The 20,724-nt window shown below is 36.0% G+C and overlaps 4 protein-coding genes across 8 annotated transcripts in view; 3 read left to right on the top strand and 1 right to left on the bottom strand.

Moving 5' to 3' along the window:
- Positions 1-3,668, top strand: part of LOC118273008 (arfGAP with SH3 domain, ANK repeat and PH domain-containing protein) — a 36,866-nt gene extending 33,198 nt beyond the window's left edge. Inside the window, 2 exon segments of the mRNA XM_050699104.1 lie at positions 429-626; positions 722-3,668. Coding sequence (XP_050555061.1) covers positions 429-626; positions 722-919 — 396 coding nt within the window. The 3' untranslated portion in view covers positions 920-3,668.
- The window catches only part of LOC118273242 (lipase member H-like), a 199,180-nt gene that overhangs the window by 66,279 nt on the left and 112,177 nt on the right, over positions 1-20,724 (top strand). The window lies entirely within an intron of this gene.
- On the top strand, positions 5,810-11,845 carry LOC118273123 (probable hydroxyacid-oxoacid transhydrogenase, mitochondrial). Its single transcript, XM_050699107.1, has 9 exons — positions 5,810-6,045; positions 6,140-6,218; positions 6,500-6,708; positions 6,966-7,162; positions 7,529-7,680; positions 7,984-8,145; positions 9,716-9,897; positions 10,837-11,107; positions 11,536-11,845. The coding sequence occupies exons 1-9, from the start codon at positions 5,993-5,995 to the stop codon at positions 11,617-11,619; spliced, it is 1,389 nt and encodes a 462-aa protein (XP_050555064.1). The 5' UTR covers positions 5,810-5,992; the 3' UTR covers positions 11,620-11,845.
- The window catches only part of LOC118273033 (insulin-like growth factor-binding protein complex acid labile subunit), a 33,055-nt gene continuing 24,254 nt past the window's right edge, over positions 11,924-20,724 (bottom strand). For 4 of the 5 annotated variants that reach the window (XM_035589783.2, XM_050699105.1, XM_035589792.2 and 1 more), the window contains exon 3: positions 11,924-14,864. In XM_035589783.2, the coding sequence (XP_035445676.2) occupies positions 12,254-14,851 (2,598 nt within the window). In that variant the 5' untranslated portion in view covers positions 14,852-14,864 and the 3' untranslated portion in view covers positions 11,924-12,253. Of the gene's footprint in view, positions 14,865-15,888; positions 16,192-20,724 lie in introns of those variants that run through there. The other variant, XM_035589802.2, reaches the window with a different exon arrangement.

Below are 20,724 nucleotides of genomic sequence, written 5' to 3'. Positions count from 1 at the left end.
AAGACACTTTGTTTTTTTTTCTAGATCCTACTTCCATAGAAAATATAGATGCCTTAACTATGAGTAGATGTTTACTTATGAGCTAATCAAAGTACATTAAACATTATTCTTCAAATATTTTTCAATCTCAAATAATTCTTTACTTACACAAATATGTGGTCGACCTTCTCATAAAATATGAATAAATTAACCTTTCAAATTGTTTTGCATGTATGATAATCACATTGCGATAACATAAAATAATTGTTTTTTACCACAATGTAAAGTCCCTACTTATAAAACCTGCAACTTTTGTTTAAAAGCACTGTGCAATCTTTTAGCACAACTTCATTATTGTAACTATTTAGGCCTTAAACAGAGCTTAGCTGGTAGGTACTTGTATTTCAAAATAATATTCTATGTGCTAATACATACGGTGCATTTTCCAGGAATGTTCTAGTCAAGACTCATCGTTGGAGTTGTGTGATATGACGGACTCGTGTTTGGACGACAGTCGCCTGCAGTCGGCTCTATCATGCGACAGCTCGCGGTCGCGCGAACGATCGCGGCGGAGCGACAGTCGCTCGCTCGACGTCTCGGATACTTCCAGTGTACACTCACGGTCGCCATCTGCTTCTATTACAATGGTAAGTTGAACAACCAATAAGACTTGTTACTCCAGAGTTAATTACCTAATATTTAAGTCTCATGTTCTTCATACAAAACTATCACTTTTTTCCAGATGGGTGGATTGAGGCGGTGCCGCGCACTGTATGATTGCTCAGCAGACAACGAAGACGAGTTGTCATTCCGCGAGGGAGAAGTCATAGTTGTAATAAACGAACGCACAGAGGACGACAACTGGATGGAGGGCCAGGTCGAAGGCACTAGCCGACGGGGCATGTTCCCCGTCTCTTTCGTGCACATGCTACCTGACTAAGGATGACAGAGATGCAACATTTGGCAGCCATGGAACGTAGGTCAATACCAATGTTCGTAGAAAACCTGTGTTAAATCTATATCGGTAGTAACCACGTTTATAGGTCAGCAGTCGCAGCAATGCAAGCTTGACATTGTATTCCTGCTTAGAGCTGAACCCAAAGCCATAAACTGACAAGTTCAAATGTTCCAGTCAGTATGGGGATTGTACTCACTCATTGTGCTCCGTATAATTAACGGGCGTATTAAATTCTTATTGTATTGTATATTCGTCTTTTTAATGATAAATGTAAACCAAAAATTGGTCATAGAGCTGGGTTGTATAGATGAGTCTGACTGAAGGATTATTGTGTTCAAAATTACTAAAAAAACACCAGTGTGAAGCGATTCAGAAAATGTTACGAATTTCAACTATAAATACTTTACTTTGGGTATCTGGCCTAAGGCTTCATTTTGTTTGTATAGCTACGAGCTTATTTATTCTAGTATTTTACACAGTTCTACAGCCGGCATAACCACACATAATGTTAAATAGTTACGTTGAAACTGTTTACTATAACACTGTTCTACATTACATCACTAGCTTGTTCAGAACCATATATTACTGTTAAAACATGTATTTCACTGTTAATATACACGATTTCGTACTCAACATTTTAACCATTCCACATTTGGACAGTCGTCGTTGGATATTGTCACAATTAAATGTTACGCTAGTTGTTTGTCTCAATTACTAAGTATTCATGATAGATTGAAACGTTATTTACACATAAGGAGAATTTAAAGAAGATACGTGGTAGTTATTGCTTTAGCGTCGGCGTCGCTACGAATTTATAACACCAATACTGTAAGTTTGCCAGTAGACCGTCCGTCCTGACGCGGATTTTTTACTTACCATTTATTAACCTTCTTTATTTAAACAAAATCTGTAGTGTGCATTGACGTAGCATCTATAGTTCTGTATTTTCTAAATCAGTGGTTAGTATGACATGTTTGTAAAGAATCTAAAAACAACTGCTCACTATTTTGTAACTCTTAATTCTGAAATATTTCTCAAAAAATTGATGTTGTACATTGAATAATTCTATGTAGAATTTTAATGTAAAAAGATAGTTTATAGATCACAATATAAATCATAATTAAATGACTGCGTGAGCAATATGGAATTATCCAATTAATTTCTATGCAACGCGGGGTCGCTTAATTTCATCTTAATGTGATATTCTAGCTTATAACATTTTCGATCGCGTGTTAGGATTGGTGTCACTTAATATTAGTTACAGCAGATTTATTAGTGATTGTCTTTAAAGTAAAATCGTAAAGTTTTTCAATGTTAAGTCGTATATTTGTTAATAATGACAATATCGAGCTCATGTAGTTTACAATCATAGTGTACAAAACGACTTAGCTCTTGAGTGTAGGGTGTATAAACATGTTAGTTTCGTAACTCCAGCATTTCGCCCGCGGAACGAAGCAATAGTGTTTACAGCTCAGTTAGATTTGCCAAATAAGTAATTGTGATGAGTAGTGAAAGAGATAGGTATATTTCACCGACAAACCTTCGGACCAGTGACTGTTTGTTGTATAGTTTGTTCTAGTAGATGATATTGAGGTGTCTTAGATTGTTGGTGCATGCTGTCTATAGATCGTGTTCTTACTGCGAGACTATAGGCCGGGAAATTTATTTATACTATACTTGTATATACGTTTGATAATCAAACGACTCATTCGGTATTTTAAGCTTATTCATCTGCTACCAGTTATTCAATATGGACCAAAGAAATTCTTTATAGTTGCTCTACGTGGATAATGTGCGCCTATGGTCTCCCAAGTGACGATGAACACTGAAAATTGTTGTTACATGTTAAATTTTAACAATTTCCACATTTTAATAGACGAAGTATTGTAATAATAGCAATAGATTTTCGCGTTTCTAAGACGACGAAAGAATAATGTAAGAAAATGTAATTTAATTATTATATTATCATAATTTCCTCTATGTTGTGTTTGAGCTGATACCGTGTATTCACAACTACACATTCCCATATTTATAATTGTAGTTTTCTGTATATTAAGTTCTCAAATGATCACTTGTAATCATAGGTAGTAATAGTGACACTGCTAATACCTATTATTCGATATAGTTACCTACATACCGCGCGCGTTGCCATACATTAGTATTAACAGAGAGTGAGTGAACTACTCGTTCATTTGATTACCCATATAATAGCAATAATTTTAGAAATGTATATCATTTTATGATCATTCATATTTGCGTGCACACTCCCACATTGTATGTACCAAGATTTTTTCTTATGAAGAAATATTGCAAAAATGTGATGATTATTATCGTTGCCATGAATAATTTCGCATGTAGTATAGCAACACTGCAGTCGTGTAAATAGATATTTTACCTATTAGTTCGTAATTGTAAAAAAAAATATAAGTTATGTAATTATTTCGAGATATTATTTAAGTAAATGCTGAAACCTGTTTTACGTTCTTTCATCATACATATTATAAATTGTATTTATTTAATAATATATTGTGAAATCTAATTGTGATGAGATATTTTAATGCCATTTTAGCCTGTCAGTATGTTACTTATTGAAAGTTATGTAACCAAATGATGCTAATAGTGTGTAAGATGTTTTATTCTTTATGGAGTTGTAGTTGAGATAGTTTTTTCTATTGTGTATTATGTGAACGAAATCTGTATGAATTTATTAATACATCACTTCGATGTCTAATTTGATTTTCATTTATTTCACCCTCTGTACTTCAGGCACTCTCAAATCGCATGGAAGTCATAATTTTTGTCTTCCTCTATACTTATTATACTCTTTGTCTAAGTGTCTCGTTATGATTATTTGAAATGAAGGTATACACAGACAGGATGTTAGGTTCGTAGGTACCTAATGAGTTTCAACGTGACTTTATCCACATTATTTGTACTTCATGGATACGACACTGGTGTACCTAGTATTTACGGTAACTCATGAAGAATATCACCAGTTCGTATAAATTGCTTTGCCCCTTTCGCCCAGAAGTATGATAGTTTACAGGCTAATAGTGATACTAAGTGCGTCGTATCATTACTAAAAATAGACCGCTGTCATGATTTGCTTGCGTAAACATTTTCCAAGTAAAAATGTTAATCTTCTGTTATTTCCCCTAATCGATTCTAAAGTGCCTAAACGTATGTGTTTATATTTGCGGGAATCCCCGAAAATGCGTTTCGTTTTCAAGCATAGAAAATGTGAGGGTTGCCATTTGTGTAAAAAGGAAATAACTACGGATGACGTAATTGTTACGGTAAATCTGATTAATTGAAATTGAAAATTATTAATAATTTTACAAAATTATTAATAATAATCACACGTTTTGGTAAATGTGAATAATCGATCGAAATTTATTACTTTTAGTGGTAATTATTAATAATTCACGACACATATTGGTGAAAGTAATAAAATAAACATAAACCAATTTTTTTTGATCAGCCGGTATTTATTTATAATATTAAACACAGTCTTACGATTATATTAATTAGAAATCACACAAACAAGGTTACTTGTACTTGCTTTAAAACGAAAGGACAACAAATTCACTCATTCTGAACTATGAAAATTATACCCTTAAGTTTTGTAATTTAAAGATTTCAGCATGAGTACGTAGTACTAAAATAGTGCACAAATAGTGCTAAAATTAGAAAATAATAAGTAGCTTAAATCGAAAAGTTGCGGAATGCGGACTACCTAGCGGATTTACCAAGGCTCCTGCTCGAAAAGCAGGAGTAGGAACGGGATGGTTTATAGTCAGTAAATTTGACACACCCTCTCGCCTCGCCAAAAACATTTATCACAAAACTAAAGATAAAATTCTTTGGTAAAATTATTAATAATAACCGACAAATGTGATTAATTTATCACTTTTACCTCGAGTTTCGGTAATTATTAATAATCATAGATAATTATTAATAATTTTCAATTATTCACTCTTACCGTAACATAAGCATCATCTAGACTCAGGTTAGGGCTCCTGATGTCATCCATAATCAAGGCTCGGAACCGGTTTAAAAATACCGGTTAATACCGGTTTATATCGGTTTTCCTCCGAACTTTTCTTAAGAACGTGAACATGTAAAGAACTTTATTTTAACCTAAATTACCGGTTTATTCGACGAGTAGCATGTCGGTACACGCGTTGTAATATTATTATTGAACAGCGCGCGGTGTTTCTTTGATGTGCATCCGTATTAACCGGTTTTTATTGATCTAAACCGTTTAATCCGAAAAACCTTTATGAAAATACTGTTCCAAATACCGGTTTAAAAAAACCGGTTTCTGAACGAAACCCAATGTAAAGGTTTTGCGTACAAGTACATAATAACGGTTTGAAAATTTAACCGGTATCCGAGCCTCGTCCATAATAAACAAAACAAAGATCCTCCACTCCCCTATATAATAGTGCTTACGTGGTACTTGAACGACCCCTCAATACCGAATTACAATTTATAATGAGATATAATATTATTCTATATCATGATAAATTTACTCGAATTACCATTTTTAATATCAGTTAATAAATAGAAATCTAAATTAATTTGAAACAATCACAGTTGTTGATTAGAGTTAATCGAACAAAACGCGTATTTACAATTACAATTTCTGAACGAATAATAAATGAATGACAGCATATTGACATTTACTTGACGTAAACAACTTCGTTTTCGCGGGAAATACAATCTCATAGTATCTATCAATTTTATTATCATTTATTTTTATAATAATAATTTCATCAACCAATTAATTGCAAGTTACGTAAGAGGTGAAAACAAATGACAGCCCTGAAAAAGTCAAAATAAAACACTTTAATATGAAATAGTCAAAATAAAGTACGTTTTAGATTTGTTACAAAGTTAACACTCAAGACTCGCTCAAAAATATAAATAGATAATCTTGTCAGTTGAACGAAAACATGTTTGTTTTCATGTGATAAGATCCGAGATAATTTTTATAATACAATTTAGTGATTTTTGATCCTTTTATAAAGTAGATACACTGTGCTGTACAAAATGGTTCATCGTAAAAGAGTGTTTGATTTACTGAGAACAATCAACGTTGCGTCGTAAGTGTATAATAAATATAAAGTCAGATATTGTTTACGAACACGAAGGTTGATTGGTGACCTTATTATTTGCGGTTATTCTTTTTTCTTTTAGATGCCAGTGTCCAGCTCATGGAAATCGCGGCAACATTCAAGTTTCGAATGCTACTCCACAGAAAGATTATGCTTTTGAAGTGAGTTTAGTTTTAATTTCTAAGTCTTTTTCCTATTTGATTACGTATAGGTATTTTTCCATTAAAATGTTACTATCTAATAGGTGTAGTACATATTTTGATGTTACATTAATCTTTTCTTATCATCTGAAGTGATTTATTGACAACTTTGTATGAACTTTGCCCTTTAACGAAACTGAATCTTTTCCATTACGTCAATTTGTGTAGGTATAGGTATACCTATTCTGTGACTTGGTTAGAAACCAGATATTAAAATATACTTCATATAATTATACTTTCAGATAAAATGCTCAACAGTGAGATATGGATTGGGGGTGACTCGGGAGGTTGGCCAGGACCTGGTCAACATGAATACAAAGAATGTATGTGTGATGACAGACCCTAATGTTGTCAAATTGGACCCTGTGAAGGCTACACTAGACTCGCTCACTAGGAACGGAGTCAATTATAAAGTGTATGACAAGGTCCGAGTAGAGCCTACAGACACAAGGTTAGTTAGAATGAGTAACTTATTGAAACAAAAAGCAATGAACTCCAAGAGGATATATCCTACATAATAATTACTATCTTACTCACTTTTCAAGGTTAATAAATAGATTAAGTGCATTTTGGAATGGACAGTTTGTAATACAGACATTGTGTAATGGTTTGAGAACATAGCTAAAATTAGAACTCTGACTCAGATTGATACACCAGCTATGTAGTAATGACCAGCTATAGGTTACATTATTAATATTCTGTTCACAGTTTCAAAGATGCTATAGCATTTGCAAAGGAGAACAACTTTGATAGTTTTGTGGCGGTTGGAGGTGGTTCCGTGATGGATACATGTAAAGCAGCTAATCTGTACTCTTCCGACCCTGATGCTGATTTCCTAGACTATGTCAATGCTCCAGTGGGGAAAGGAAAACCCATCAATGTTCAGTTGAAGCCTATGATTGCTAGTAAGTGCCCTTTTATAAATTACAATGATATACAAAAGTTGTACACTACTCAATAGCTAAATAAAATATTCCATTTTGCAATCATTGCTTGATTGCAGATTTGCAGTCTTAAAAATTAAAACTTTCCTTTCTTTGTCGTCTTTGCTTTATTCAAGGTTTTGTTTATAGTATTATTTTGAGCATTTTATGTCCTCAGTTTTTTTTATAACAACGCCATCTAGTAGTCATAATTTTAATTTGTTATTGGCGGTAAAATCGAAAATGAGATACTACTGACTGACAAGTTATTCACACAATCCTATATTGCCAAAGCATGCAAAGAGGTTTCTATTGAGCTACTTAAAAAAATAAAATGCTTGTTCTCAGTTCCAACAACTAGTGGTACAGGCAGCGAGACGACTGGCGTCAGTATCTTCGACTACGAGTCCATACACGCCAAGACTGGCATATCACACGGCGCTCTGCGACCTGTGCTTGCCATGATCGATCCTCTACACACCCTTACCATGCCTGAGAAGGTAAATAATTTGTGGAATTATTGCCATCTATGTATAATAATGCCATCAAAATTTAAACAGAAAATGGAAGGAGGGTAATTTAGCCCTGCAGTGAGATCATGGCTGAAATCTAATCTAATCTAATTTATAATAGTCAGTCTAAAGCTAAAATTACATTTTACATTCTAGTTTTGTTGAGATATCGAATATCAATCTGAGATTTGAGTCTTAGACCTTCAAAGTCCTGTTAGGATTTTTCGATAAAAATACGGTTTATTACATAATTTAACAGAACACCTCTACACACATCACTATTTTTCTCAGGTATCCAACTACTCAGGTTTCGACATATTCTGCCACGCGCTGGAGAGCTTCACAGCAATTCCGTACAATGAGAGGTCACCAGCACCACCAAACCCGGCGCTAAGGCCAACGTATCAGGGCAGCAACCCCATATCCGATGTGTGGGCGAGATTCTGCTTACAGGTAAGTGCGCTTTTCATAGTAACAATTTACTTACATAAGATTATTGTTACCTAATGATTGATCATGTTGAACCATCACAATAATCTTATATCTATATCTGTGTTTTCTGAAGGGTATATATGTAACCTAGGTATCTTCAAGCCCCTCCGAGGTTGGTCTTCTAAGAGGACCCGGTACCGTAGGTGTAGATAGTGGCTACTCCGGGGCTCCGGCTCGAAAAGCAGGAGAAGGAACGGTGGTTTTTAGTCAGTAAGAGTCTGACACTCCTTCGCCTCGCCCAAGGCGGGAGAAGTAATAAAAGATGGTGGCTAGGGAGGTGTTAGTGAGGTCCCACACTCCCTTGTTTTTTCCCCAAAAAGCTAGGCGCCTTTTGAAGGTTTCCCCCAGTCAACAAAAAGAAAGGTATCTTCAAGACCCGAGTGAATAGGTTGCTTATGAGTAGACGTGTTCCATCATAGTTCGCATTATCGCTTACAACCAGGCAAGATAAGCCAAACGTTATCCCAATATGTACATATAAAAAAAATGGATTAAGTAACTGGTTAAAAAATTAATATCAAACTTGTAGGTTTCTTGTTTTCGACTCCTGGAATATTAATGAATCACTAAAGTATTAGTCGCCATGAAGATTGGTTTATTAAAGATTTACCTCATTCTAGTAAATGCCATAGCCACATAAAAACGAAATACTGGGTTACATTTATTGCTGTAATAGTAACCACTATTAATGTTAATTATATAATTATATTCATTCATGAAAGAAACATGCGTTGTTTTTCAATTTGTTGTTATTAATTATCTAGAACTAAGTACGAATGTTTAAGATTTTCCTTCCTTAAACTAAATTCATGAATACATATAGATATTGTGTAGACTGATGACACACAAATATAGTGACACGTAGGTCAATCGAACGATATGGTGCATCATTAAGGAAAAGTGATTCGCTTGATTATTTTGGTGGCCTGTGTAATCACTGAAACCGGTTTCCATGGAAGAACCGATGCTTTACGTAATACTCTAATGGCTATTTAAAGATTTCTATGATTATTTGAAGATTTGTAAATATTACCAATAGACAATGTAAATCACTTTTAATTATTATTTATTGCTTTATTCAATGTCATCAGCTTACTTCAATAGATGACCGTACGTTAAAATTTCTGGGACACGCTACTATGGCATTGGTGCGTCGTGTGTAGGTAGTAAATTTTATGAGCATAAGATCTGCATATTCATTGCGTTTCGCTTTACTAAAGAGGCTTATAGTTGGGGGGAAATTAAACATAATGATAATAAATCGAAAATGCTTTTTTTCCTTTTCCATTAAACTTGGGCTTTTTTTTAGGAAGGGGAAAATCATTCAATTACTTCTCCCACCTGGGTGAGACGGGAGAGAGCGTCAGACTTACTGACTAAAAACCACCCCGTTCCTTCTGCTTTGAGCTGGAGCCCCGGTTACCTGTTACGTTGACCGCAGCTCCGGGTTGAACTTTGGCCTGGCTACATTGTGGGAGAAGTAATGCATGCTTGTGTTCATAGTATGGTCAATTCTGTTCTTCTTCCTCAGACCCTTCAAAAATACTTTACGCGCTCGGTGTACAACTCGGATGACTTGGAGGCACGGTCGTGCATGCATCTTGCGGCCACGATGGCTGGTGTGGGCATCGGCAACGCCGGGGTACATCTGTGCCATGGGCTCGCGTACCCTATTGCAGGGAACGTCAAGTCTTTCGTTCCCAACGATTATGGGTAAGTTGTTTTGTAAACTTAAAATATTTGGGAAAAAAATTACATAACGGTTTCCATCAAGTTAGTCTTTATCTCTTACTTATAAAAGTTCTGTGTTCCATTACTGAATATATAATAAATGAAAAAAGATCCTTTTAAAACAGTACCATGCGTAGATTCCAAATTGGTTTATCTTTTGATGCCAATTTATTTTACGAACATTTCAGTACTACCTATCTTCTATACAGAGTTATACTCGTACTAATTCTAAAGAGCTACCTATTTACCATTGACTTCAACTGTGGGCCGGTCAGTACAATATCATATCAATCAATTCCCGCACCTTTGCAATGAACTATCTGAAGTATTGATAACGGAATGACTTGAACGTGCCACCTATAGCAAAAAAAGTATTTGTACGTTAATCTTTTATCACCAAACCATCTGGGCCTCTGTAGATAGGTACCTATGTGTTTAAGACTTAGATAAAAATTATTTACCCACAATGTTTATTGCAAATATTATAACAAACAGAAATGTTATATCTAAATAAGTATGTACATAATACAAAATACTGCTACTTGAAAGTAGTGTAGATACACTTATTGTATTTAGACTAACTAAAACAGAGAGAGACATAGACATAGAGTGTAGAGTAGACATAGACAAATCATAGAACACAACTCTTGAACAGCTATCAATTTTTTTTTATGAAATAAGTGGCAAATGATCTGACGGGTCACCTGATGGTAAGCGATCAGCGTCGCCCATAGACACCCGCAACACCAAAAGAGTCACAGGTGCATTGCCGGCTTTATAAAAAGGAGTATGCTCTTTTCTTGAAGGTCGTATCGGTTCGGAAATACCGCCGACGACAGCTCATTCCACAGTTTTACTGTGCGAGTTTCGTTATCCTTATATGGCCTATAAGTACAAAATTAAAATAGAGACCCACTTTAGTGCAGATCCAATAATCCCTCACGGTCTATCAGTGGTGATGACAGCACCTGCAGTGTTCCGCTTCACGGGTCCCAGCGACCCGGCCAAGCATTTAGAGGCTGCAGGCATCCTTGGCGCCGACGTCTCCAACGCGAAGCAAGCCGACGCCGGCAAAGTACTAGCCGACACGATACTTAAGTACATGGATACTATGAAGATTGAGAACGGCCTTAGTACACTCGGTTACACTAGAGAGGATATCCCTGAATTAGTCAAAGGAGCATTGCCACAGGTATTTAGTTTTATTTTGTTAAATATTACTAGTTTTTAAGGCTGTTTGTATGAATACGCTGTTGTAGGACGCTGTTGTGAAGTGGGACTTACCATCATGGTATATGACGTGCATCTCTGCCTACCTCTTCGGTTTTTACTAGGCATAACGTTATGTTATGAGTTTGACCTCTACAATTAAATACTATCAATGCTATTAACTAGTTGTAGAATGTTTTAGGTTTGATAATAATACGTAATTGACCTACTAGTTGACTTGGTCTAAGTCTAATTTTCATACTTGATTACCTATTTAGGCCAGTTTGAAGACACTAGTAAAGTTAACAAAGATCTTCTGTTGTTATTACATCAATGATTGGCAAATTGTGAAATAATTTAGTTTATTTACTTTATTGACCACAGAATAGTAAAGTTGGATGTTTGTTTCAGAAACGTTTGTTGAGTATGACGCCGCTACCGCAGACGGAAGAGGATTTGTCCAAGTTGTTAGAAGACTCGCTCACTATTTACTAAGCTCTAGTCTCCGACCACAACGGTTTGTGAATATTATGTAATGTAAATAAGATTCTGGGTACATCTACTTGGTGCTGGATATTTTAAAAGTGGAACTGACTGCATAATGTGGTCTCTGGTCTCTTGTTATAATAAACATTAGTTTTTTTATAGGTACCTTTTATTTATTAAGTATACATTGTTCTATTTTATTGTATAATAAAAAGTAATAAACATTCACAGAATATTTTTGAATTTTATTCTTTACCATGTCTTATCGCCTATAAAACAGTGAAAACACGTCAAGGTTTGACAAAAACAACAATTAGTGTTTAATTTTTAATAATTTTAAGTACATAAAATAAACCTATCAACTAATTTGTATAAGTAATATATAATATGTATAATCTTAAATTAATTAATTTGTAATTTGACTTCATTTGTTACTTTAATATTCAGAAAGCGCTAGATTGAAAACATTGTCGCGATTGTTCGAGAGTGATCGTAAAGGCACTGTACTAAGAAATGTTTGTTAGATATGTATTCGGCTGTGACTAGCGCTTGCAACTATCACTTACTGCTTATGTAAGAGTTAACGCAGTTGTTAGTACTTAAAGAGTTTTAACTCTGACATGTACGTTTTGTTCAATGTGCCTCACACGTGCTCTGGCACGATGTTGCTGTGGTGGAATGGACTGCTTTCGTACGACATGTTGGACGCGTTCACCGTGACGCTGTGCAGCGGCGTGTAGCGGCTCAGCTTGGGCGTGGTCGGGCCCACCAGGTCCTCCGTCAGCTGCTGGTACACCAGCCCGCAGTCTTTCTTCGTGCGCCCAGCCTGGTTGATAGCTGCGATGAGGGCACTGTTATATCTAACTGGCTTGGCCCTCTTAGTGCATACCATCATCACAACCTTGGCGATGACGATGAGCAACAGCAGCGCGCCCAGGATGGCGATTGAAATAGGCCACAAGTACGCGTAGTGGCTGTGCTCCTCTTCCTCTTTAATGGAGGCTTGCATGTACAGAGTATTTGAAGTGTCTTCTTCACTAGTTTCATTTTCAAGTAATTGGATATTGATTTGAACGTCATCGGTGACCGGGGCGGCAGTACTGGACGTTGGCACTGGGCTTGAGGCAGCAGGCTTGGGAGAGGTCTTGTCAAGTAGTTTCACTTTGAGTTCAACGTCCTCATCCTCGCCATCGTAGTCCTCAGCCGCGTCGTCCTCGTCCTCATCTTCATCCTCGTCATCCACAGAGTCATCGTCTTCTTCATCATCCTTAGCCTCATCATCAATCATGTCATCCAAGAACATGTCCTTTGGAGTCTTACTGTCGTCTAATGTGTTTTTCAGATCGAAATTGCCCTCCTTATCGGTATCGATCCTCTCCCAGATCTCTTCATCAGAAACAGCGGGCAGAGGTTCAACCGGGTGCACAGCGGCAGTGGAGCCACAAGTCTTGCGAGTGAGGAACTCCCAGCTGTAAGTACCGACGTCCTCGTCTTTAGCATCCTTTGCCAAGTTAGCGATGCTGGCGCTGCCGCTCGCGTTGGGAGACACTTTACGGTTGCTCAACCAAGTCATAAGGTTCTCAAAGTCATGGCTGCAAGCAAGTGGGTTGTTACTAATGTCGAGAGCGTTCAGTTTGTTCAAGTGATCAAGTTCGGTCTGTTTAATCTCAGTAATACGGTTGTGTGAAACGTTAAGGAATGTTAAATTGCTCAGAAGTGTGGGTGAGCGGTTCTTGTCTGCTTTCCATAATGAGGTCAGCTCAGCGTGGCTCATGTCCAGGTACGTAATCATTGGCGTATGAACAAACACTTCGGCGTTAAGTACTTTCAGCGGGTTTCCTTGGAGGTAAAGTTTGCCTAGTTCGTTATTTTTCTCGAATACCTTCGGGTCCAATGTTGTCAGTTGATTGTAAGAAAGGTTGATTTCAACGAGTTTGGGGCACATTGTGAAAACTTTAGTTCCAATAGATTTAATTTCGTTATTAGATAGATTTACCACAGACAAAGCTGAGAATGTCCTTAAGGAGTTATCGTAAATCTCTTGCAGGCCACAATGTGAAGCATCGAACAAGTAGATGTTAAATTGATCAACGGAGCACTCGAATCCTTCAGCGGGCAAGTGTTTCAACTTGGGGTTGTTTGAAATTTTGAAAATGTCTAATTCAATATTTTCCTTGATGAGAATGTTGGAGACAAAGTCCAGGTTGTTGTAGGAAAGGTCGAGGTAGTTCAGTTCTACGAGTTTGTGGAATGCTTGGTTGTGGATCTTCTCAATGTTGTTGCCGCTAAGGTTGAGATTGGCGATGTAAGTCATACCATTGAACATGGAGGGTCCTACAAATCTAATGTTGGTCTGTCCGGCGTTCAAAGTGAGCAAGTCTGAGATCTGTAGCCCGTACACGGTATCTACAGGGTTCCTTGAGATGTGAAGGGTAGCGAGTTCGTTGTTTTCTGAGAAAATGTCGTCTGGCAGCGATTTGATGTCATTGTCGCTAAGGTCGAGCTCCTCCAAATCTAGGAGTTTCTTGAAAGTGTTGGGGTCCATGTTCGACAGGTTGTTGCCTGCGAGGTTCAGGTACATCACACCGGGCATGTTCATGAACGTGTTGGCCGCGATGTATTTCATGTTACAATATGAAATGTCAAGCTCTTGAATTGATGACGTATTTAAGAAGTAATCTTGAGAATCCGCAGCCGGGAATTTCAGAGGATTGTTTGCGAGTGTCAGCAGTACTAACTTTTTGTTGTGTGCAAATGTTTCTGGGTGTAAAACCTTCAGTTTATCGTTAGACAGATTAACTGCATACAGGTTTGGAAGGCCGTGGAATGCATTAGGTCCAACAAAATCGATCGAGCTGTTGACGATCTTTACTGTTGTAATCTGGTGGAGACCGAGTTTCTTGAAGATGAAGTCTGTCAACTGAATGGGGAACCGCGGGTCTGCATTTTCGATGACAAGGTCAGTGATGTCATCACCGAACTTCTGTGTACCGATTTCAAGACGATCGCACTTGGCTGTTCTGTATCCTTGAGATACAGTGCAGATGCAGTCCCTTGGGCACGGTCTGTTCTCATTGTAGAGCACTTCCTGGTCATCAGCCGAGTCGAGGTCGTCGTACTGGAACAGGAAATTGTCGGCGTCTTCTTTTTTCTTGCCGTCTGCGACCTTGCTGACGGACTCGCTGAGTGCTAGCGCACACACTGCCAGGAGCAGAATCAACTCCCGGGACCTCTCCCCCATCTCGTAGTGAACTCTGGAAACAACAAACACGTCATATTAGCTACTTTCTAGGATAACTAAAGTATTACATCAATTATGAAATTTTCTACAAACACGAGGTGGGTCACGTTTACAAATAACAGTAGTGAGAAACAATGGTTTGAACAATTTCTTTTTGTAAATCAGTTTTTTGCGCGCTAACAATACAGTAACATAGCGTTGTTTCAGACTGAACAATGAAAAACAACATTCGCGAATAGTCCTTTCGGCCGTTATTTTTGAGTTAGTAGATAACACGTGTGTGTAATTATTAAAAATGTATTGAATCCGTAGGATGTAAGACGTCACACGTAGTAAACAGTTCATCTGTTGACACCCTGCCAGATATAGCTCCACGTATCTTGATAGTTGAGTACCAATTAATACACAGACGGTACACAGATGTTGGAGCTTTGTTCGGGTGAAATCTTATCTCCGCTTTGTCCATCTGTCGGCCTGTGACTCGCAACATGTGCTATAAACTGGATTACTTGTGATACTACTTTGTATGAAACAGGACCCTATTGTTGAATACAGTAATGAATTGTCATTAGGCAACAAATTATGATAATGGCTTATACATGGACGTGCAATAGGTATTCTGGTAGAGTAGGTGAAGGATATACTTATAGTACATTTCACCAGTTATTTGTGGTTATTAGTTACCTTGAAAATGGAAGCTTTTATTGTACCTAGTAACCTAACCTGCTCCTCAAGGCTAGCGTTTGTTTAAGTTTAAAATAAGCAAGTAGTTTGTCGCTTATTTATATTTACATTTAATTTTGATGAAAATCCAGTTTTTATATCAAATAGCTATTCTTTTTTTAACACTGTGTCTTATTTATTTACAAGTTATATTTTATTTTTAAACATTTGTTGTGTTTCTGAACATTATTTTTATTTGCCGTTTGGGTTAATATTTAATCACCATTTCTGATAACTACGTTTTAACTAAAAAAGGTTTTCGAGCTATGTGGTATCCTGCACTTTCATCTGCATCGGTATAAACGTCTACTTACATTATATATTTAATGCTCCAAGTGGATTGAGACTCGCTTATAAATATCAATAGATACTTAATTCATATAACTGGACAAGTTTCGCACTAGTTTATTATAGAAAGTTGCAACACTTTCACACAAACCACAACACAATATGTCACGGTACACAATAGCGTTCGGGATTATATTAACTCTCTGGTTGGCGCACTCGAAGGAAATAATATTTGTCGTGAGATAAATACGTGATCACGAGGTACACGGCGGGCGAGTGTTTGTGCAGACGTGTGACGCGGCGCCCGATCGCCAACCGACTAACTTCAATCTATATTACATTTTATTCCGTCAGTACAATTTGGAATTTCGCAGCGATCGCGATGACGGTGATTCACGAGTCGCTAAAACATTAATTTGATGTTTGTTTACAAGCCGAGGTCACGGCGATTGTACCTATCGTGTCCCCAATTGACGTTAGATTTCAGACAGAATACAATACTGAATTCCAATCATATCACTGAAGTTGATATTTTTAGTAAATATATCTATAAATTACGTAGATTCACTGATAGGGCAGGTCATTGATTTTTACCTTTATCGAGAGAGGTGAACTGGTACAAAGCAAGCACTATCAAATTGACGCGACACATCTGTACGAGATAACCGATAAGATTATTTTGAACGAGAAAACAAAGAGTATAAGTAAGTACTTGTAGGGGTATACATACATACGTATATGAAGCTATATCTACTTGTAAGCCAGACACAATAGGAGAAGCAATTAGGAGTAACTGTAATACTAAACTATTTTTTTACTTCAATTTATTTTGGCTTTTATCTAGGATTTTTTTTGTAAGTAGACAACAAAATAACAATTTCAGTATAGTGTTATCTGTAACACTATACTGAAATTGTTATTTTGTTCGTTACAACGTCAGCTGCTATAGACATTATTCCTATTTTCTTAGTTTGTTCTTCCAATAGAATTAATTGAGGTGTCTTTCTTATTGAAAGCTAAATTGTTTTCATGTTTATAAGATTGTATAATCGGTGTTATTTCCGAAACGAAGATAAACGGCTTATTACTTATTAGGCCTAGTCATTGATTGCGGGACAATGCGCTGTCTGCCACTTTAGAACAATGGATTCAGTCAGGTCTGTTGTTTCTAAATTTTCTAATCTATTTAGTCCAAAATAATTGCGGTACTAGTGAAACAAAGTAATAGTAGATACTGTTGTTAATAAAAGTCAGATATTGACTATCAGAGTGTAGGTACACGAGACTTTGTCCTAGGCGTAAGATGCAAATAAGTAAAGACTTAATTATATTTACTTTTAAGACCTAATTTCAAGTAAAAATGGCATACCTAATACTAGAAATATTAAAAGCGTGAAAGCATGAAACTGGTGACAATGCCAACTAGAGAAAATCTAGGTATCATTTCAGCTGAACTTTCCATTCAACAAAAGAGACCACTCAATAGAAATGATAAATAAAAGAGAAGAATAGGTTGAAAGTAATACCTAGAAATACTAAAAGTAGTTTATAAATAATTTTAAATGCATAATGGTGTTTGAAAATTACAAAAAATTGTGTAACATGGAAAATATTGCAATAATTATGTCAAATAGCAGCTGGGCAGAAACTGCGGGCTGTCACATGTTACGGTCGGCAAGAAAGTAATCTGATGATGCAATTTACCAGAGCACCGTGTAATATATTTAGCATAAACCGCTATTGGAGTTTTATGTTCTGTAATAATAATAATTGCAGTGTGTATGGGGACCTCACCATCACCCTGTGTTAAGGGCATAGGCGGTCATCATGAGTCTCTAAGTGGTGTTATTTTGTTTAAATTTAGACGGAAACTTAACTATGATTTCATGTTTTGTTATAGAAATAGAATAAGACATAAACTGTGACGTCTGCTCATCATTTTTATACTTTATACATATGTACTGTATTTTTACGTCATACCTTTTTATTATTTTTAGTACCTGTATATGTAAGAGCAGAATGTACGTCATATAAAGCAATACAACGTCAATCGTATTTTCCTTAACAATGCATAATCTTGTAGGTCACGCGACCTCCAAGAATCTGATAATTTGCAGACTTCGACACGGATACGTAATAAGCCCATCCCCATGTAAATACAGTAAATCATTAATGAGTATTTGTATGGCCCTAACTTTTCGAACAATGTCGAATAACGATACCGAAAGCGACTTGGGCACAGTGCTGCATATTAATCGTACGCAGTTAGATGAATGATTTAGTTTGCATACAATCGTCGTCGGGGGCCGCCCTGGCCGTAGTGACGCGATGGGGCGTGCAAAAATGCATAGCCCGTGTCTGATGGACTGACATATTTAATAATCCTGACCTGAATAGATTCACATGACGTTTATTTATCAAGAAATCTGGTGCAAACTGACAACTTTTATACTTGACTGTCGTCATAGTCAGGTGAATTGGATTTCCCCCTTTAGAAATCAGATGCTTGGATTTTTTACAACGTATAATATAGGTAGATATTCCTTTTATTCTTAAATCAAGTTTCATCACGCCAGGTAAAACCAATCTGTTAGTGAATTCAAGTTCCTAATACTTAGAAGTTTAGGAGTGACATTTGGAAAGACCGAAAAGTTTTCCAATACAACAAGATAGTGGAGATACCCACTTTACTCATGTTCATTGAATCTTTTGGTTAGGTTTAGCGTCTCAAATAAACAGATGAAGTGCAGATAAACACTGAAATGCTTGCAAATTCTAGAATAATGTTGAATCAAGTACTAAATTGTGTGTTTACGATTTAGTAACAACGGCATTGGGATCTTGGATGTTTCATCACAAATTATGTGCGTAAAGATTACAGGTTATCCGCAGATAAATATGACGAAATATTATTCGATGAGTCACGAATTATTAAGGATTTAACATATTTAATCAATTTTATGTTGCGCAACTTTAATGCAGGTGTCAAAGTCATTATGTTGAGTTACGGAAGTAAACGTAATAATGAATAATATCATCATTATCATTATCTGCCGTAATCAGAGACATTTAATAAATACTTAAACTATTCCTTAGAAACGATTTTGTATAGAAAACAATTGCTAAGGACAGACAGGTATGGTCGTATTTTGGTTTCCTAATTTTTAGACTAATAGCTAATTACTTAAATATTTAATTAGCTTCGTTTAACACTTTTTACACGAAAAATTGACTTTGGAAGAACAGGTGATTGGTGGAATTAGGTTGCTTGTCTGTTATTTTGTAATAACGTAATTTGTGATGAGGTTAACTATTATTACAGTGGGGTTTACCTTTGAGTAATAGGTATAAATATCATAGCAAATAAATGGAAAATAAATAACTTTATAACAACAATGTGCAGAAATAAATAATTCATACAGTATCATGTATCAGATAATTTTCCCCTACATAGGATTACACATGTGGTATGCAATGTACAGGCCACAGGGCAGATGATATCCTATTACAGTGTCATACGCAATATTATATGTATGTGCATTTACTAACAAGTCATGACAATGGTTTCTAAAATCTAGGTACATTCGACTCTCCTTATTTCAAACTTTCGATAATTCAAATCTGTCTTATACATCGAAGGTACCACGAGGTCGTTAGAAAATCTCGTGATATTTCGAAATAAATAAATACATTTTAACGCCTAGAGCTCGTTGATTTTTTTCGGTTGTAGTCTACTTTAGTAAACTTGGTAATTCAAACGAAAAAATCTATCCTACGTAACCAAATGACTCGTTAATTCGAATTTCGAACTTATCGGCGTCAAACTCTTGACAATTTGAAGTTGCAGAGAGAAAGGGACAGAAAGATCTCAGAACTTGCTGAGGTCAGTCAGTAGGTGTCGATATTTTGAGGCAAGTTCATAATTCGAACCATTTCATATTTCGAACATACGGTCATTTGAAATATTTGATGAGTCGGTTTGCACTTTTCTCGTCTTTTCAGTTGAGTTAATAATTTATTAAACTAGTTACTAAATTAGTTTTGTTTTCTTTTTGGACTGTATTTTCGTAGAAATTTATGTAGAGAGAGGATACGTGGATTATTATCTGAACTTTTTAAGGCTATTCTTTATTTAAAGCTTTCTAAAAGGCTGTTAAAATTCTACACTTCATCAAATTATTGTTTATTTTCCGCGATATAAAATTACCAACTTCCAAGAATTTCGATGACTAGGTATGGTATGATACTATATCAGGTTACATTACCAACATGTTATGCAAATGGTATATTATTGTAATTATATTATATTAAATTTACATACTAAGGTACCTACTTAGTGCTCACTCTTAGGTGTTATTGTTTGTTTATCTACACCTAGGTATAATGTTTTAATATTTGAATTTGCACTCGTAACTTACTGCTTAACGTACTTACTGTGTACTGCGCATTACATTTATTCATTGGTAAATAATTATGGTATTTACGGAAAAGTTATTAATACATAAGTAATGGAACCAACATTTTGAATTATTTTGTGCCATTACTACGAATTATTGTTGTTTTCCTTTTACCAAGATTGCATTTAATTTAGTTAGGAAATACCCAAATGCTAAGTGATTATTTATTATCCTTTTATGGTATTTTTAGGGATACTTGCCTAAATAAGCTACTAAGTCCTATTTATTGGAACGTACTAGTTTTATAACTGTGTGTATCCTATTACGTTTTTGATGTGATCTTTTAAGGTATTATTAAATTCACTAATATAAGGTATCAATCACTAAAAAGCTACAGTGCCTAAACGTTTAGCTTATGATTCTATATCTATGTATGTATGCATAAAGGTAAATGAGTAAACTTAC

This window comes from Spodoptera frugiperda, chromosome 15 (assembly GCF_023101765.2).
Source record: "Spodoptera frugiperda isolate SF20-4 chromosome 15, AGI-APGP_CSIRO_Sfru_2.0, whole genome shotgun sequence".
Lineage (NCBI taxonomy): Eukaryota > Metazoa > Arthropoda > Insecta > Lepidoptera > Noctuidae > Spodoptera > Spodoptera frugiperda.
This window is presented reverse-complemented; position numbering and strand designations above follow the sequence as displayed.